The sequence below is a fragment of the Festucalex cinctus genome, chromosome 8, assembly GCF_051991245.1.
Source record: "Festucalex cinctus isolate MCC-2025b chromosome 8, RoL_Fcin_1.0, whole genome shotgun sequence".
Lineage (NCBI taxonomy): Eukaryota > Metazoa > Chordata > Actinopteri > Syngnathiformes > Syngnathidae > Festucalex > Festucalex cinctus.
In genome coordinates this window covers 10,736,094-10,754,960 of record NC_135418.1, presented here as the reverse complement: position 1 = coordinate 10,754,960, position 18,867 = coordinate 10,736,094, and the positions used below count along the sequence as shown (strand labels likewise).

General features: G+C 41.7%; 1 protein-coding gene across 2 annotated transcripts; it reads right to left on the bottom strand.

Moving 5' to 3' along the window:
• Window positions 1–794: 794 nt before the first annotated feature.
• Window positions 795–18,863, bottom strand: LOC144023868 (bone morphogenetic protein 7-like). 2 transcript variants are annotated; one of them, XM_077529792.1, is made up of 8 exons: window positions 18,802–18,863; window positions 15,065–15,351; window positions 7,817–8,006; window positions 3,818–3,966; window positions 3,481–3,687; window positions 2,299–2,369; window positions 2,104–2,214; window positions 795–2,007 (listed from the first exon to the last, which is right to left on the bottom strand). In XM_077529792.1, exons 2-8 carry the CDS (start codon window positions 15,309–15,311, stop codon window positions 1,858–1,860), a joined length of 1,125 nt encoding a protein of 374 aa, XP_077385918.1. In that variant the 5' UTR covers window positions 15,312–15,351; window positions 18,802–18,863; the 3' UTR covers window positions 795–1,857. The 2 variants fall into 2 exon arrangements, with proteins under 2 accessions (XP_077385918.1, XP_077385917.1); XM_077529791.1 differs by lacking the exon at window positions 18,802–18,863 and having other exon boundaries at window positions 15,065–15,590.
• Between the last annotated feature and the right edge of the window lie 4 nt (window positions 18,864–18,867).

The following is an 18,867-nucleotide window of genomic DNA, read 5'->3' as shown; positions in this document are numbered from 1 at the left end:
CATTGCTTTGATTCTCACAATTGCACTGTGGCTTGCGCCCTGTTATTTTTTTTTCCTACTCGCAATGCATTGTGGTCTATATCAAGCTGCTTGAGTGAGGTTTGATATTGACTACTTTTCAGAGTGCATTGTGGGTAATTTTGCGTGCCCTAAATTTTTGACCGACAAAATGGCGTGACCCTTCATTAGGGAGTAGGTCACGCATTTGGACATAGCCCATGAGAAAGATTACATTTTCTGGAGAGAAAAAAAAAAAATGTCCAAGGTCACATGATCACGAGTTGAGTTTCAAAGTGAAAAGGTCAACTATGCATAAATCTTCCAGATTGCAGATTTGGAATCCTTGTTGAATTTCTTTTCCAACAGATGTGTGAAAATTGATGAAGAAACTAGTTCCTGAAATATGTATAAGGGTTCAAAGGAAGGTAGCCACATCCCCTTTAACCCAAGATGCCAAAGTTGGGTGAGCCATAGTTCCTATTCTGGACAAAGTTTTATTTTAGTTAAAGAAAAGTAATGAAAAACTATAACTAAAATTCATCCATCCATCCATTTTCTGAACTGCTTACTCATCACAAGGGTCGCGGGGGGTGCTGGCGCCTATCTCAGCTGGCTCTGGGCAGTAGGCAGGGGAAACCCTGAACTGGTTGCCAGCCAATCGCAGGGCACACAGAGACGAACAACCATCCACACTCACAAGCACACCTAGGGACAATTCGGAGCGCCCAATTAACCTGCCATGCATGTCTTTGGAATGCGGGAGGAGACCGGAATACCCGGAGAAGACCCACGCAGGCACGGGGAGAGCATGCAAACTCCACCCAGGAAGGCCGGAGCCTGGACTCGAACCCGAGTCCTCAGAACTGGGAGGCGGACATGCTAACCACTCACCACCATCCTTGTTTTATTAGTTGCAAAATCCAATGTGACATTTACCCCATATAATGTGAACTTACCCACTGGTTGGACAAGGTCACATGTTCACGCCCTCTATTTGATGGCTTATAACTCTGCACTGGCACAAAGTACGAAAATGATATGAATACAAAAAATGTACCCAAGACTTTGGTCTTTCCTCTGGTATACGTTTTGTTTATATATGATGTATTGATTCCAAGCAATATATAAAATTATAAAAAGTGATTCAACTAGCCCCGGTCTCCCTAAATGTGACAATCAACATAACAGATTGATACCCACAGCCATCTGAAATATGGAAGATAATTAAAAACATAAAGTGGAAAATTCATTCACATTAAGGATGCTGATGTAAATATGCACCAAGGAAATAAGCCTATCATTAAGATTTTTTTCATGTCAACATGTTATTTACAGTCTCGGCTACCATTCATAACATTGGTTGAACATCAACACTTTTAACTGGCCTGCTGAACAGTCGTGGAAATACTTTGGTGGCAGTCTTCAGTTCTTCCAGAAGACAATGTGCAGTTTTGCTCACATGGGAGGTCAGTGGTGAAAAGTTCATGTACAATTCACGTCCATTCAGGAAATTGAATTGGATCTTCTTGTGGCTGAAAGGTCACAACTAAAATATGGACAGCATCTGATCCCAACAGTGATAACTGCGGTTTAAAGCAGTTCAAGTATCTTCCTGCTCGGATTGATTTTAGTGCAGATTTCCGAGTTGCACTAAAGAACATGAAAATAAGCAGTCCAAAAAACCCTTTCTGTGTTCTAATTGCTCAGCTGCAGCTCATAAATAAAAGTCCCACAGATAAAAGCTTACTCTGTGACAGGCAGTAAACCATTTCTTGTCTCTGGTTCCACCGCTTCCTCCTTTTTTTTGTAAACATCCCTCAGAAAATGAGCTCATACTGTATAATGGGTGATCAGCCGTCAGTGACAGCCACAGGCTCTGACCACCATGTTGCGGTACTTCTTGAGGATGACATTGGAACTGTCATCAAAATATAGCACGGAGATGCCGTGGAGCTGCGTGGGAGCGCAGCAGGGCTTCGGCACCGTTCCCGGGTTGATAAAGTGCACCTGTGTTTAGAAGAAGTATAAATCGGTTTACACGGTTTGTCGCAGACATGATGTGTGCGGTAAAGGTGGCTGTCATCAGGACTGTCCCAGACCTACCAGAGTTTGCACAATCGCGTGGTTTGTGGCGTTCATGTAGGAATTGAGCGGGAAGGCGCACTCCCCCTCGCAGTAGTATGCTGCATAGCCTTCTGGTGCAATAATCCAGTCCTGAAGGCAATAAAACAGCCATTAATATATTAGATACATAAAACTTAACACAAATATAAGATACATAAAAAATGTACACCTTACCTGCCATCCCAAATCTCTGAAACTGACATACAGCTCATGTTTCTTACATCCATCTTTAGATATGCCGAGATCTGAAAATGTAAACATTAAGAATTACACATTTATATGGACACTAATATAGAGTAAATGACAATGAGATAATACAAAAAGTAAAATAATGTACCTACACAAAAATATGTTTAACCTTATAACACCAAATGTATCAAACTAAATACAAGACATTTGGAGCTCACTATTTCATGAGTATAATATTTTTTTCCCATTAAAACCCTAACATATATGATCTGACACATGCATTGCACAGGTAATCCATTAGAGGGCAGTATCATCCAGCTGATAGCTTTTCCAGCGACCATGCAAGATCGCCCCAATTAAGAAAGGAGAGACACCTACATGCTGATTAATAGTGGAAAATGTTCTTTCTGATTTTTGGAAATATAAACATGTTTGATATGTCTGTTTATTATGGTGTTTTTGACTGTTCTTATAAATGTATGAAATTAAAGCAATCTGACCGGATGTATCAAATATGACACAAATCAAAAGACATATGTGGAAGTTGATTTTCAAAAAAAAAAAAAATAATAAATACTCTAACAAACCCAACAGGTAATATCATTTAAAGATTTGAAAAAAAATGCTGGTTAACTAATTTGTTCCCAAAAACGTATAAATACGTTCAATTTTAAATGTTTTAAATGGCCAAAAGACAGATTCATACGTTGTTTTGTTTTGTTTGTTTGTTTGTTTTTAATTCTAGAACATACAGAAGGCTTTGATGCAGCCTCTGAACGAAGAGAACGGTTGAAGCAATGGTAGTTATTACAAAAACGGCCAGCAGGCGTCAGCAGAGTATAAGAGCTCAACCAGGGCCATGCTGCAAACAAGCTGATTTTCCCACAGTTCCAAACAGATTTGTGAGTAATGATTAAACTTAGCTGTATTCTTATGCTAATTGCTGCAAAACGGAAACAGATAGAAATATACGTTATTTTCCTGATGAAAGAAGAGACTTTAATCTTTCTTTTGGTCGCATCCATGTTTTTATAGCAGTAGAACACAATATTCTAAAACAGCCGGGAGCGAAGAGGGTTGCTTTAGTGACAATGGCTGGGAGTGAATGAGTTAATAACCTAAAATGACTATACTTGTATTTGATGTGAAATTGTGTGAAATGGACACCTGTTGCGGCTTCAACTGCCTTTAGTGCATCTTGGACGGTTTTCTGCGGTTTGGAGCGGTTCGAATGGCGCCCCCTGTGGCCGTGAGCAGAACGTATATTGCGAAAGCGAACCTCGTTGGATTTGAAGAAGGCAACCAGAAAGGGTTGCTTTTGTTGCGATCCGCTGCCCGTTAACAGCCTGGCCAGTCCGGGGGTCTTCTTATAACCTGTAGTGCAATAGAGTGACAAGAGTTTTGCAGATGACCGTGTTTCAGATTTTGGGTGGTCTTGATCACATGAATATCACATGACACACTAATCTCACATTATAGGTAATGATGTATAAAGTTGACTGACCATGGTTGTCTTCAAGGACCAGTTTCAGGCCCAGATTGTGCTCAGGGTTGGCCAGCCAAAGATTACTGGTGGCAGTCAGGTCAAAGATGAGCCAGCCCTCCTCTGCAGCCCACACTTCTCGCTGTTCAACCAGCAACAGCTCCACTCCACTGCAACAAGTTGATAAAACGATACGTGTGATAATGTTCCTGCATGGTAAATTCAAAATAGTAAAACTTGTGTTTACAATAACATTCATCCATGAAATAATGAGGAATCAAACTAGTCCCCAGAGGTCAGAGGGGCCAGCAACCTTTTTGGCAAAACAACCATTTTAGGCCAAATTAATAACAGAAAATCTGTCTGGAGTCACAAAGCATTTGAAGATTATGATGAAGGAAACCGTGTGTTAGTAATGTAATGAGAGCCCAAGAGCTAATTAGAGCTGTGTCACAACACAAAAATAGGAGAACAGCATCCATTACATAGACATTCATTTTTTTCCTCTTTTGTTTTTTTAAAGAATTTTTTTCTTGTAATTTTTTCAGACTTCGTTTTTCATACATTTTAGATTTTTCTGCCTATTTGTCAAATTTCTGACATTTTGGGCAATTCTATTATGGTCTTCGTCTTCCTTTTTTGGACATTTTATGGCTTTTTTTTTTTTTAACATTTTATTTTTGCTATCTGTCATTTTTGTCAATTTTGTGGACATTTTATAGTAATTTTCAAGATTTCCTCTTTTGGTTTTGGACATTTTATGGTTACTTTTTGAACGTTTTTTGCCATTTTTTAAAAATCAATTTTCTTATTTATGTATTTATTTATTTATTTATTTATTTATTTAATTTGCAATTCAAAAAAACATTTTATGGTGATTTTCTGCCTTTCTTCTTTTGTTTTCGGACATTGTATGGTTACTTTTGAACATCTTCCATCCATCCATTTTTTTGACTTCTTATTCCTCACAAGGGTCGCGGGGGGTGCTGGAGCCCATCTCAGCTGGCTTTGGGCAGTAGGCGGGGTACATCCATCACAAGGCTCACAGAGACGGGCAACCATCCACACCACACGCACACCGAGGGACAATCCGGAGCGTGAACATCTTCTTTTCTGTTTTTTAATTCAATTCTCTGACATTTTTGGCAATTTCATGGACATTTTATGGTCATTTTCTGCTTTTCCTCTTCCTTTTTTTGCATTTTTAGGTATTTAAAAAAACTTTTTCAGTTACCTTTCACCAATCTTTTTCTGACAACTTAAAAATGTGGATTCTGACTTTTTTCTTTTAACATTAATTATCGGTATTCATTAAAAAAAAAAAAAAACTAAATAATTAATTCATTCAAAGAATATTTTATCTAAAAACAAAAAAATAAATATGAAAAAAAATAAAAATAATAATGTCTACTATTTTTTTCTTAGAGATCCACAGGGATTAACGAGCCACATGTGGCTCCAGAGCTGCATGTAAAAGAACCCCATAGGTGCATAACTTGAAGTTCATTTCACTTCTGGAGTAAGTACACGTAACATGTTACTTGTAGACAAATTGGGGCAGTATCATCGTTTTCCCTACAGTACACTCTCATTATGAACACAGACACCGTTTCAACAAAATGGCGCAACAGTGTGTGGTCTCCTCAGATTTCACAGACAATAGCTTTGTTTACTGACTGATTTTTAGACCCTCAAGCAGACGTCTGTCTTTTGTTTTGACACCTGCTCGTCTGTGCTGACTGGCCTTTATGTAAGGGCCTGCGAATGACAATGCTCCTGCAGTCATTAGTGTCGTCAGCCCTACTGTCACCGGTGAAGGACATCGCTCCCCGTCCTCCACCATATCCCTCCAACATGCTGTGATTAGCAAGACAAGTACAGTGGCTTAAAATGTGTGTGTGTGTGTGTGTGTGTGTGTGTGGGGGGGGGGGGGGGGGGGTATGCAATAATTGTATAAATAAAATAAAAACATCAGAATCACAATTTTATGTTCATAGAATGGGCGGCACGGAGAAAGAGTGGTTAGCACGTCCGCCTCCCAGTTCTGAGGACTCAGGTTCGAGTCCAGGCTCCGGCCTTCCTGGGTGGAGTTTGCATGTTTTCCCCACTGCCTGCGTGGGTCTTCTCCGGGTACTCTGGTCTCCTCCCACATTCCAAAGACATGCATGGCAGGTTAATTGGGTGCTCCGAATTGTCCCTAGGTGTGCTTGTGAGCGAGGATGGTTGTTTGTCTCTGTGTGCACTGCCCTGGCCCAAGCTCCAGCACCCCTCTGACCCTTGTGAGGAATAAGTGGTTCGGATTGATGGATGGATGGATGGATATCACACCTCAACAACTTACTTGTTAAAAGTGTGACATGCGCGTAAGAAAGAAATAATAACGGTGCTGATATCAGCCATATTTTAAGGTATCGGTGCTCAAGATGGTGGTCAATAAGCGAAATGCGCATCTCAAATTCAAGGTGCATTATGGGTAGCGGTGTGGTGCATTGTGGGTAGGTGAAACTACCAAACGGTCATTGAAAATGAACTGGATCCAATGGAATCGGCTCTGATAGAAACGTTTCAACCGCTGGAAAGTTGCTGTTTTTTATTAACATGCATAGCATGTGGTTTACTGACGTGGGGGAAGTTGACTTGCAAGCTTTAAAGTATACAGTTACGCAAAGATTGTCACCACTCTAATTCAAATTGATAGGGTAGTTGGTAGCCTCATTTTTTCCCTCGCGCATGCACAAACTTAATGCGCACTTCGCTTATACCAGTATCGACTGCCCTCTTGTGGCTGTTTTATGACAAAGGGACAACAACATGTAAAATCAACTTTTTGGAGCTTTTAACCGTGTAACGCTAATTCATCATCAAAAACATGACAGAAGTGGTGTTTTCCTCCATTCGCCCCCTCTGATAAATTCTAGGTCATTCTGCTCTCCAATCACCAGCCCCTCCCAACCTGAGAAAACTGGCTCACTTTATGACATCATATAGTGCGGAAACCAACCCCCCACCGCCAATGCCGACTAAATGCACGCCCACTTTCTCTGAGACCTCCATGGGATAGTAACAAAAGTAGCCTTTATCAGTGAACCTTCTGTCCAATTGAATTCAAAGCAATCAATTATCTTTCACATTTGCAATACCAAAGTGCAATGACAATTGCTGTCTTAAAATCCCACAAGGGTTTTTTTCTGGCTGACACTTGTGTAAACGACAAGTAAAACATTTGCACTGTTGAGCCTAACTGAATGAATCGTATAGTGGTTAGTGTACTTGTTCTGTAAGCAGCAAGTCACTGGTTTGAAACCAGCCCAGGTTTGGTTTTTTTCCTCCTCCTTTCCTCTCTTGCCTTCTCTCTCCTCCCCTCCTCCTCTACAATTTCTTGCAGCAAGGAACCGTTTTGTTTCAAATGTTTATTGAAGAATTGGCTTGCGTCAAGTTGTGTGACATACTCAGAGGAGTGCTTAAATGCAGAGCTACAACAGCAGACTGAAGTATGCTGCCGGGGGCGTGTCAATCACATGGGGAGAGGCGGGTTTATACTGAACCGGGCGTTTTACTTCCGTGTTACATATCTAACCAGCAAAACATCTTTTTTTTTTCTTTTTTTTTTAAATGACATCGCCATGGTGTCAAAGGTAAGATTTAATCATTACATGCCTATGTTTAACTTTTGGAAGGGCTTAAAATACCGTGATTTAACCCCTTTAAGGAAAAATACTATATTGGGACATAATAGGTATTTCTTTAAAATTAAGTCATTGTTGTTTTTTTTTGTTTTTTGTTTTTTTTTTGGGGGGGGGGGGGGTATCTATTAGTGTCAGTATCGGTGACTACTCAAGAGTTGAGTCCTCGTACTGGTACAGGACTGAAAAAAGTGGTATAGAACATCCCTAATTAAAATTGTAATACAATTATAAATAACTAATTCAAATGTAATCTAAAGATATACAATAGATGTGTTGAAATAAAGCAGATAGATACTAGACAGACAGACAGACATCAGCTCAAAAGTATGCTTACCTGTCCGCAGTCTCTTGCAAGACCTGGTACACGCTAATTCGGAAAGTCTCGTTTTCATAGCGTTCCTGAATGAAATCCTTAAAAATCCTCAACTCTGCTGCTGTGACAGCCTCTCCCTCTGGAATACGGGATAGATCAAATCTGAATTCCCGTTGGCGCTTCTGGTACAGAAGTTCTTGATCCTGAACAACTGTTAGAAAAGAAAAATAGACATGGGGAAATGCTTTATTTATATATTCACATCAAACTTCTGACAGAAGTTATAAAGCAACATTTGATTGAGGCTTTTCTGCACCATTTACAATCCACTCCATTACAATAACACCATGATTCACGGTTTATTATTTCATACCAGCTGCCGCACACTAAACATTTGACTCTCAAAAAGAAAGCTTGTCCCTTGTGAGGAAAAGTTAAGCCACTGTGTGATGCGAAAGCAGATCGGAACGTCAACTTCTGTCAAAACTGTTCGAGACTCCGACAGTTCTCTGATGTGTGTCGCCTCTCGCCACATCTCGGAAACGCCGCAGCAGGAATAGAAAAACTCTCGCCTCAAGTCTGCGACGTGATTGATCTAAACATCACTTAAGTCTGCCGTACATGCCAATACGAGGGATAAAAACACACCCGGCACCCAATTTGGCTCCCACATGTGTGTGCCACAAGAAAAGGCCCATTAAGTCACTGGCCGGAAAACCACAGCTGCCAGCCCGCTTTTACAAACACATTCACATGAAGTAAAGCAATCCACACAATTCATGTCGCTGCCAGATTGTGTAGGAGCCACACCTCCCTGATCCGTTTCCCATGTATCACTGTCCCTGATTGTTCAGCAAAAGACGCTTTTCCGCCCTGTCAGATGAAACCTTGCTCAGACTTTCCAGAAGAATGGCGGTCAGAAAAGACCCCAAAGCTTCCTGACACTTGCCAGTGTTTTTGCAGCATTAGGTCCAGCGCGGCGATCAGCATCCCGCTGACATCATTGTAACATCAGAACACTAAAGCGTCCACCACTACAATTTTAATTTCATAGCCCCAAAAGGTCTGACGCACACTGACACGTCTTTTTAAAACACTTCTAACGCCACACGCACACACATATGCCCACTCGCTCTTAAGAGCCGTGCATTCTGAACCCTGCTAGTCATTTGTGTGACCGCAATTAAATGCTGGAAGGGAGCAGGGGGTATTTTTATGAAAGCAATAATTGCTTGTAAGGACTTGGCGTGTTTACGTTAGGGACCATTAGCCGCTAAGATCAGACCTCAGATATGCAAACTTCCCTCTGGGAGGGATTTCAACACTTCACTTTGCCCCTGACACTGCAGGGCCACACAGACATTAACTGTCCGTGATTTTCAGAGACTTTTTTTTTTTCCATGAAACAGCATGGGTGGTTTTCAGACTTCTCAGTCGGAGCAGTAGCGAAATAAATAAAAAAAAAAAAAAAATAAAAAAAACATGATTTGGGAATTTTTTGTGAAGACTTTAAAATATCAAATGCATCACTTGAAGCTCAGCTTTTACATGTGGTCTACTACTCAAGAGAGCATTTCACCCCCGATTCGCACCATTTAAAGCCTACGTGTGTTGACAAGTTTGACAGCATTGCACAAACTCCAAACTGTTTTCTTACAGATTATCACAGTTACCAAGAGGACTTTGTCAAAACAAATGTTCCCCGTATGAATACATCAGCTCCAGACAGTGTCTGTTTGTTTAGGATTTGCTGAGATTCATGAAGTTTGACAATCAGTACATTTGGAGTGTCTAAACTACAAAAGTACCGCAAGGATGGAAACCTGCATGTGCTCATTTTTATTTTTTTTAGTGAAAGTACAGAATAAGAAAATTACAGTGATTTTCATAGCATGATCCCCTGACATGAACCCTGACATCATCTTAGCGAAACAACTGTTTAGTGTTTTTCTTGAGGCTTTTTTCCCCTTAAAAAAAAAAGAAAGCTGTTAAATCTTTTAGTTGGGGTGAAAAAAAAGCACCCAGATGTTGATTCAATGCTACACATTGCAATGCGCAATTGGAATCTCCAATGAAACACAAATCGCCATATGCCCCCACACTGAAACTGACAAACACTTAAGCATATAGTCCACCTGCAGGATGTACCTTCATCTGCTAGAAGCTGTGATCTTTACAGGGGAAATACCATAATCCATTTAAGTCTTGAAGCCATCATCTGGGGACCACCATGCCGCTCCAACACAATGAGGGACCCAAGTTAAAAAAAATAAAAATAAAAAATAAAAAAAAAGATTGACACGAGAGTCCATGGTGTGCTTAACTCTTTGACTGCCAAAAACTTTTAATAACAATTAGTAAAATCACAATGTATGCTGCCATAAACGTTAAATGACGTCAACTACTTTTTTGTTTTTTTGTTTTTTTGATCAATGGGCAGTGCAATATCTAAGTGCAGCGCTGCCTGGTTAATGGGTTGTGGAATCAAAAACACTCACTCACTATGACCAGCAGATGGCAGCATTGTATGTCTTTTCAATGGGCTGCCGGTGTATGAAATTACAATGAAACATGACGAAATCTGATGAAACAGAACGTTATCAAGGATGACGTGAATGATCAAAGCCTTTGTCATATTAAAGTTTGTTTTTTTGATAACGTGCGGCAGTAAAAGAGTTAAAAAGGGGGAAACCTTAAATGTAACAAGCCTTTGCATATTACTAATATGCTGTGTTCTTTCAGATTGATTCATCTAAGATGGCTTTTTATTCGCGTGTATAAATTCTAACTCCATGAAATTAAAGCAAACGGACAAGAGTATAAACAGCTACTGAAATTGAGATCAACTTCATCTCTTCCCAATTGGCCTTTAATCCTCTGACAGGCCCCGAGGCAACAATGCTGCAGTATAAAAGGTGACATAATGGCACCAAGCTGTCTGTTATATAGATAGATGTGGTAGATGTGACACTTCCAAAAATGTAACACTGCAACGTCTACCTCAGAGCTTTCTACAAAAAAAAAAAAAAAAGAAGAAAAATAAAGAAAACAAGCACAAAATGTACCGTATTACCATGTTAATTTAAGGGGAGCATGTTCAAGGCATGTAGTTAGCATGTCAGCCTCCCATCAAAGGTTCTGTGAATGAATTTCGACGAGTCTTGTCTAGAGTTTGTATGTTCCCCACATGCTTGTATGGGATTTCTCACACATTCCAAAAACATAGGGCCCCTGTGGCCCCATAAAGCAGAGAAAGGGCACAGGCAGTTGACAGCAACATATTCTGAGGGAGACTCACAGACGTTACCCCCAAAATAGTACTACGATTATTACGAGACCAAGTGCATTCACACGCTATAATTCCAAGAAGAGCCATTGTAATATTCAACCTTTGCAAGTCTTTTTCACCCCAGTGTCACCTGCTGGTTCAGACTCGAAATTGTCCATAAAGGGTCTCAGGGATGTGCGGTCCGAGCAGGCAGGGGAGCCATGCAAGGCCTCCCTGTCCTGTCAAAAAACAACAAAATGATTACAATGATTGATATTCCATTTTTGTTCTCTGTTTTTTTTACATTCTTACTAAATCCAATAGGATCCATGACTTCATCATTCAAATGAATAAAGTTGCAGAATTTGCACATTTCCTGTTCGAATACATGGTCGTGAAGAGAAGAGCGGCTGCAATGAGTCATAGCATCCTGCGCGACTCATGCGACCACGCTCACTTTAATTGAAACAGGCCGTTAATGGTGCGTGAGACAATGTTGTCTATACATCACCAAATATACTTGTTTTATCGCACGTACTGCACGTGCTGACATTCAACAGTCGGTCAAATATTTTTAATGAATGTGTGTGACATATTTAGTCATTAGGAAAGTTCACAGAAAGTACTGGTACTGTGGAGAAATGTGGTGTTTTTTCCTGTTAAATTTTAGGCATTTTTATTTTTATTTAGGCATAGGTTATTTTGCTGTGACCGGCATCCACTGATCTGTATATATTACTGGATAGCCGATAGGCCAAGACTTTTGAAGCCAAGAAACGTTTCTCGGCATAGTCATTTTTCGGTTCTGTGGGGTTTGGGTTTTTGTTATGGATGTTCTTATTGTTTTTGTCTGTGGTTGGTGTTTTGGTCATGTGTTCCTGTTTTCTTCCCTTGTTTCGACATGTCTAACCACATCCACCTGTGTGTGTCTTCCCTTCCCAGTGTGTGTGCCCAATCAGTGCCCTCAGCCACTTGTGTTTCCCCCCCAGGTGTGTCTCATTAGTTCATTAGTATTGGTGTATTTAGTCCCTGTTTACACGGAAGCAAAGCCGATTTCATTCCTCAAATAAATTTGTACAGACAGAAACGTTTCAAGTCCACATGCGAGTGTCCAAAAGAAGACGCCTAGGACGTTTAACGACTGTAATATATATGTCAAGTCTGGAGTGGCGCTGTAGCCCAGCCACAAAGAGTTAACGGAAATTGTAGAAGAAGAATCAGCGAAGAAGACGAACTACTGATATGATAGCCGAAAGGCCAAGAATTTTGAAGACGCGAGGCTGCCATATTACTCCTCTCAAAAAACATGACTCGGCATACGATCCTATATATTTACACTTGAAATTGGAGAACATTTGAGACAGTACTTAGTAGACACAGCATGATTTATGATGTTTTAAATTTGTTAAACATAAACAAGAGGACTTCAGACATTTTACAACTTGCCTTAAATATATGTATAAATTATATGCTTAATGATGTTTACAGGAGTAATCTTGTATATTTTTTATTAAAGAATTATAACTGTAATTCAACAAAAGATGACGCTGCCAAATCTAAAATTAGGGTGTAGGAACTGAGCAATAAAAGAAAAAGGGGGTCTTCAAAGTAGTTTATACAGTAGTCTGCTCTCGAGATGGGAGGAGTAAGATGGCTGCCTTGCCACTTCAATGTCTTGCAAGGGCGTGTATCATGCTGCATTCGAGGATGGTCGGAAGTCGGAAATATCCGAGTTCAAACCAGGAAGTGGGTCCGGGAACGCCCCCTTGAACTCGGACATTCCACTCGCGAAGTCGGAAAATACCAAGGACCCCGACTTCACCGGCGGACTACAATGTGACGTCACTCTGAATGGCAAAACACAATTTACTCGAGTATAAAACTAGATAGCTTTCTTTATTCATAAATATTCACCATAACTTCATGTAACGCAACGTATGTGACAGTATTACCGCTATATCCCTGCATGAAATTATACGGTAAACTACTTAACTGTATGGAATGCTTATGAAATAAGATTAAAACAATAAATGAGGCAAAATTGCAAAAACGTAAGTTTTCTGGAGGTGAAATTGAGTTTTGAGGACCAAAATACAAATCAATTTATCACTATCTGCCATTTTGTTTGTTTACTTTCACCTCAAACGCTTTGAGGTCGGAACTGGGAAGTTTCAACTCGGATATTTCCGACTTCCGACCATCCTCGAATGCAGCATCAGCTATCGTTTATCGAGTAATATATACAGATCAGTGAGACGAACACAGCAGAAGTGACAATGCTGGGTCATTCAAGCCCAAAATCACGCAAAGTGTTTTGTTATAAAAGCATATGCAAGCAAAGGAAGTGGCGCAAAACAAATTACATCATCACTGGATGAGTTTTCACGCATATGGTGTCCACACTGGAGCGTACGGGGCGCGTTTTGAAATCTTTCCACTCTAGAGCCCGGTTCCAAAAGTGATCGGGTTCAAGCTCCGAAACGGCACTGCCGTGTGGACGAACTGCCCAAACGGTAAGAAACTTGTGTGAATACATTGAAATGGGCTTTCGTGTGGACAGGGACTAAGTCTGATGAGTTTGTCCAATCAGTGTGGGTGCATTGTTGGAGTTACATACGTCATGGTGTGTGTCTTGTCTAGTGAATTTTGCCACGTCTAGTTAGTTTATCCACATCTTCAGGCTACAGCGAAGCTACAGCCAAGTCATCGCCACAGCACAGCCAGTCAAGTCAAGCCAAGTCACTCCCCATTAAGGCAAATCAGGTCCGCTCGGGTCAGTCCTGTCCAGTCACATCAAGTCCAGTCATGTCAAAGTCTTGGTTTTCATGCCCATTTGCCTTGTCAATAAATCACCCTACGTTTATTTATTACCTCTGTCTGATCACTGAGTCTTTTCGCATTTGGATCCACATCTCTTACTCAGTCCTCAAGATCATAACAGGCATACGATCCTATACATTTACAGTATCGAAACTGGAGAACATTTGATACGGTACTTACGAGAAAATTTGTTCAACATAAAAACTAGAGGATTTCAGACATTTTACAATTATACATGTATAAATTATATGCTAAATTGTATGGTTAGCACGTTTGTCTCCCAGTGCTGAGGACGTAAGATCGAGTCCAGGCTTCGGCCTTCCTGGGTGGAGTTTGCATGTTCTCCCCATGCCTGCGTGGGTCTTCTCTGGGTACTCCGGTTTCCTCGCACATTCCAAATACATGCTTGGCAACATTAACAGTCAAATGTTCATATCACTGTCAATTCTTCAATAAACATGTGAAACAAAACAGCTCGTTCACAACTCCCACTGGCTGCATGCATGTGTAAACATTACAAAGTAAATAATAACAGAAAAAAATGCTACAGAGTAGTATTTAAACCTGTGACACAGCACCTTCAGGGCGACCACTCAACCCACTACGCCACAAGCTGGTATGCATTTACCGGCGGCCAGCACAGAGTTTATAGGCCTACTTGCAGCTCTCGTGAAATTCACGGCACTCGGTAGCCAGTTGCCAGTCACGGCAAAATAACCACTGCGTAAATATTTTGTTTTTCTTGCTGAACACTGAAAGTGAAGCATAATTAAAATAATTTAAAACAAACATTTCAATTAAGGTCAAAACTGAAAGACACTGGGGTTCATATATCCAGCTCCAGAGGAGTCAGTGCCTCATCACTAATGATGAACCTCACAGCACGTCACTGTCAACAGGAGGCCGACATGTGGACTGGCCATGAAAAAGATTTCAATGACCCATGATGGACATAAAACTGATGGATCATGTTACGATTTACGGTGTGACGTAGAGACAAGAAAACCAAAACCTGAATATAATGACGGAGTGCATGCCATCATGACTTGACATGTGTTCAGGCTCAGCTATATGCAAAATGTACACATCTGCCACATATTTGGGCACCGCTATCAAGCAAATGCAGAAAATGAAACTTACGACAATTTGAACATTTTGAATAGTCCGTAAAATAAACTTACCGAGATTGACAAAGCTCATGACCATATCAGCATCATCCAGGAAGCGACTGTCCTGCAGGGTCACTAAGTTGGACGTCCGGGGGTCCAAATGGGGATCGTAGATGGAATACCTCGTGTGCGGCGGTTCTGCCGAGGCTGTATTGTACAGGTCCAACATGAACAACGGGGCAGCGTTGATCCTGGAGTGGACCTGCGATGGTCGCGGGCGATGAGGCAGCCCCAGGATGGAGAGAATCTCCCGCTGCATGTCCCTGCGCTCCTGGCTCCTCAGTCGGCGGTGGATGAAGCTGGAGCGCACCTCGTTGTCCACCGAGAAGTTGGAAAAGGACATTTTTGTGGACAAGACGCCACAACACCACGTCAGGAAAAGGATTAGTGTCCCCATGGCGCACGTCACAGTTCGAAACATCTTTTTTTAACGCGCGTCCCTAAAAGATATTGAACTATCGATCACGTGTTAATATTTCCAGGATCAAAAATCGAACAAGGTTATAATCTCATGAAAATCTGATGTAACGCTGCTCTCCTGTGTGTTCCAGTCGTGCCCTTTCTTTGCTGATGGCAATTTTGGAGCGCGTTTAGAGACCCTAGAAGAGGAGGGGCGGGGGAGGTGGGGGAGCTCATGGGGGTGATCAACTACAGTACAGTGAAACGAAAACATGAAGAATGAAGTGTCCTTCTAAGAAGCGTGTCCATATATGTTGGTGTGTTTTTAACAAGTGTCATATCATCCACATTGTATTTTAAAACAACCTGTATTTTTTTTTCACCTTCAAGAGGTCAACACTTAAAAAAAAAAAAAAAATGCCCCAGACCCCTAATCAACACAGACTTCTTTGAACTGAAACAATCAGGTTGGTCCCACCCTAATCATTTGGTGTTCTCTGCGCTGCTGTTTAGTGACAAGAAGGGACTTGCCAGTGGCCTCAGTGAATTAGTGTAACAATTGTGCAAAGCACTCACTGTTGTTTTAAATAGGTGGGTAATGGCTCAAGGTGTGCGTGAATGCAGAAAGTTGAATCTTCTTAGGTGCAGATTACACGAGTGCTACTGTGATCTTGAATTAAACACTAGTAGGTTACTCACAAACTAATACTGTAGGCCCTATATTAACAGAGAATAGGAAAATGTTTCTATTTCCTCGAGGAAAAATTATGTGGGTCAGCCGTATTAAAGAAGGGGGCAGACAGCGGCTATAGCTATCGAAGGAAAGAAAGTATAGTAAAACCTCCTAGTAGCACCAACCACTCCACCCCGAGCATCCTCTACTTCAAAACAGTGTGTTCTCGCTTAAACTGAAAATAGCAGAAGTTGTTTCATCTGTTTGTTAGTTTTATTGAGTGACACTGCTAATGGTTAGCATGTCTGCCTCACAGAGCTGATGTCTGGAGTTGTCTGCTCTTCTCATGCCTGCCCAACTTCCTCCCACATTCCAAAAACATCCATATGCACTCACATTCTCACCTGTGGACAATTTAGTCTAATGAACAGTGGGAGCAAGTGGGACAGTGCAGCGCCAGTTGCATCAGGTATTGTGTAAAAGGCCTGTCAAGATTGTATTACATAGTGATTCTATACCTAAATGCTAGTTCGCCAGCCTCCCATAAGAGCCTACATGGGTGACCTTACCATCACCACAACATCTGTCCCAGGGTGCAGGTGGATCCTGCAGGGTTTGGAAAGACACATCACATGGGCGAGGGTGAGCTTCAAGCCCTCCAAGTCAAGGTCCATGGTTCTGAAGAGGGGGAAGGTGATGGACAAGTTCCGGTTTTCGATCTCGGGAGCCGAGATCCCGACAATCTCGGAACAGCCAGTTAAGAGCCTGGGGAAGCTCTTTGATGCAACTTTGAGAGAATCTGCTGCCATACAGGAGTCTGGTGAACAACTGGGAGCGTGGCTCACCAAGGTGGACAAGTCTGGCCTGCCTGGTAGATTTAAAGCCTGGATCTACCAGCACTCCATCCTGCCCAGAGTCTTGTGGCCTCTCCTTGTTTATGCAGTCCCGTTAACAACTGTGGAGTCTCTCGAAAGGAAGATCAGTGGCTTTCTTCGAAAGTGGCTGGGACTTCCCCGCAGCCTCACCAGCGCTGCCCTGTACGGGACAAGCAACACCCTCCAGCTACCCCTCAGTGGGCTCACTGAAGAGTTCAAGGTGGCACGTACAAGAGAGGCTCTACAGTACAGGGATTCCAGGGACAACAAGGTGTCATCAGCAGGGATCGAAGTGAGAACCGGAAGGAAGTGGAGAGCTGAGAAAGCAGTGGAGGTGGCAGAGTCACGCCTAAGGCAGAAAGCGCTGGTAGGGGGTTTTGGCAACGGGGAGAGCAGGCCTGGGCTATTTCCCAAAGACCCTAGTGAGCCAGGCCCGGGGAAAGGAGAGACATCAGCTACTCCAGGAAGAGGTCCGAGCAGGTGTGGAGGAAGAGCGAGTGAGCAGGGCAGTTGGACTCCGGCAGCAGGGTCATGGACAAGGTGGGAGAGCGTGTTACAGCGCAAAGTGACCTGGTCGAACATCATGCAGGCAGACTTCCACCGCGTCCGGTTCCTTGTGCAGGCAGTTTACGACGCCCTCCCGAGCCCAGCGAATCTTCATGTGTGGGGGAAGAGTGAGACACCCACCTGTCCCCTTTGCTCTGGAAGAGGCTCTTTGGAACATCTCCTCAGCAGCTGCCCAAAGTCCCTGGCTGAAGGTCGCTATCGCTGGCGCCATGACCAGGTTCTGAAAGCAGTTGCTGAGAGCATAGCCTTGGGAATCAGCACGAACACACATCACAAAGCTCCGAGCAGGGCAGTCCCTTTCATCAAGGCAGGAGAGAGACCCCAGGCATGTCCACAGACAGCAAGAGGACTACTCCACACTGCCTCGGATTGGCAGTTGCATCCAGGAGATGTTTCTCTTAAGTTAAGATAGTGGGAAAATGACCTTGTCTCATAACTTAGGCCTGAGTCCCACATTTCCAAGGAAACAGCATCCAGACCCAGGCTATGCCATTTTTTTTTTTTTTTTTTTTTTTTTTTAATTGCACTCACAGTTACAAAGGATTGCAACCTGTGCCTGGCAACAAGCAGACTGCACAAATGTGTGTCCAATATGCAAGCTGACACATTTCATCTTATTTTCCTTGATCTCAATGTTCATATGAGCCAAAGGTTGAGGTGTGCAATCAGTGTGCCATTAGTAGCAGGGGTGGGAAGTAACTAACTACACATACTTGATTACTTACTTTTATAATTTTCAAATACCGTATCTGTACCTTGGATATTTATTCTACTTTTCTTTTCTTTTTTTTTTTGCTTTGATTCCTCAAATTTGAAAGCGATATCTTGGTTTCTACCCCTTACTTTGTCAAAGGCCTGCTACTTTTGCTTACTCTTGTTAGATGTTGGCTGAAAGAATGATTTGGGTCTAATAAAAAAAAAAAAAAAAAAAACACATAAAGGTGAGATGCATTTTTTTCTACATGTTTCAATTTAATCTAATGTATCTTGTCAGTGCAGTCATTATCCTATCAGAATTAATTGCAGTAAAGCTGTGTTAATTTTTTTCTCAGTATGAGCAAAGTAGAAGCTAGCTAATAAAAGAGGTTAACTATTTTGTGTGTTGCAAAAGTAGTCAAACAGCCCAAAAATTATGCAAGCTTTCAGTTTGTAAACTGCACAGCTTAATAAAAAAAAAAACATTATTAATGACAATGATACAAATGTTTAACAGATAGTATCACACATATAAATACCTCAAATAAAGATTAAATTCAAAACGAGCAAAAATAAGAACAGTGACAAGTTTTTGTCCTACACTG

Coding starts and splice junctions, on each gene's coding strand:
- LOC144023868 (XM_077529791.1), bottom strand. CDS start 15,473: ATGTTTCGAACTGTGACGTGCGCCATGGGGACACTAATCCTTTTCCTG. Junction 3,967..7,816: donor TTGCAAGAGACTGCGGACAG/GTAAGCATACTT, acceptor AACTTGTTGCAG/TGGAGTGGAGCTGTTGCTGG. Junction 2,008..2,103: donor ACGCGATTGTGCAAACTCTG/GTAGGTCTGGGA, acceptor TTCTAAACACAG/GTGCACTTTATCAACCCGGG.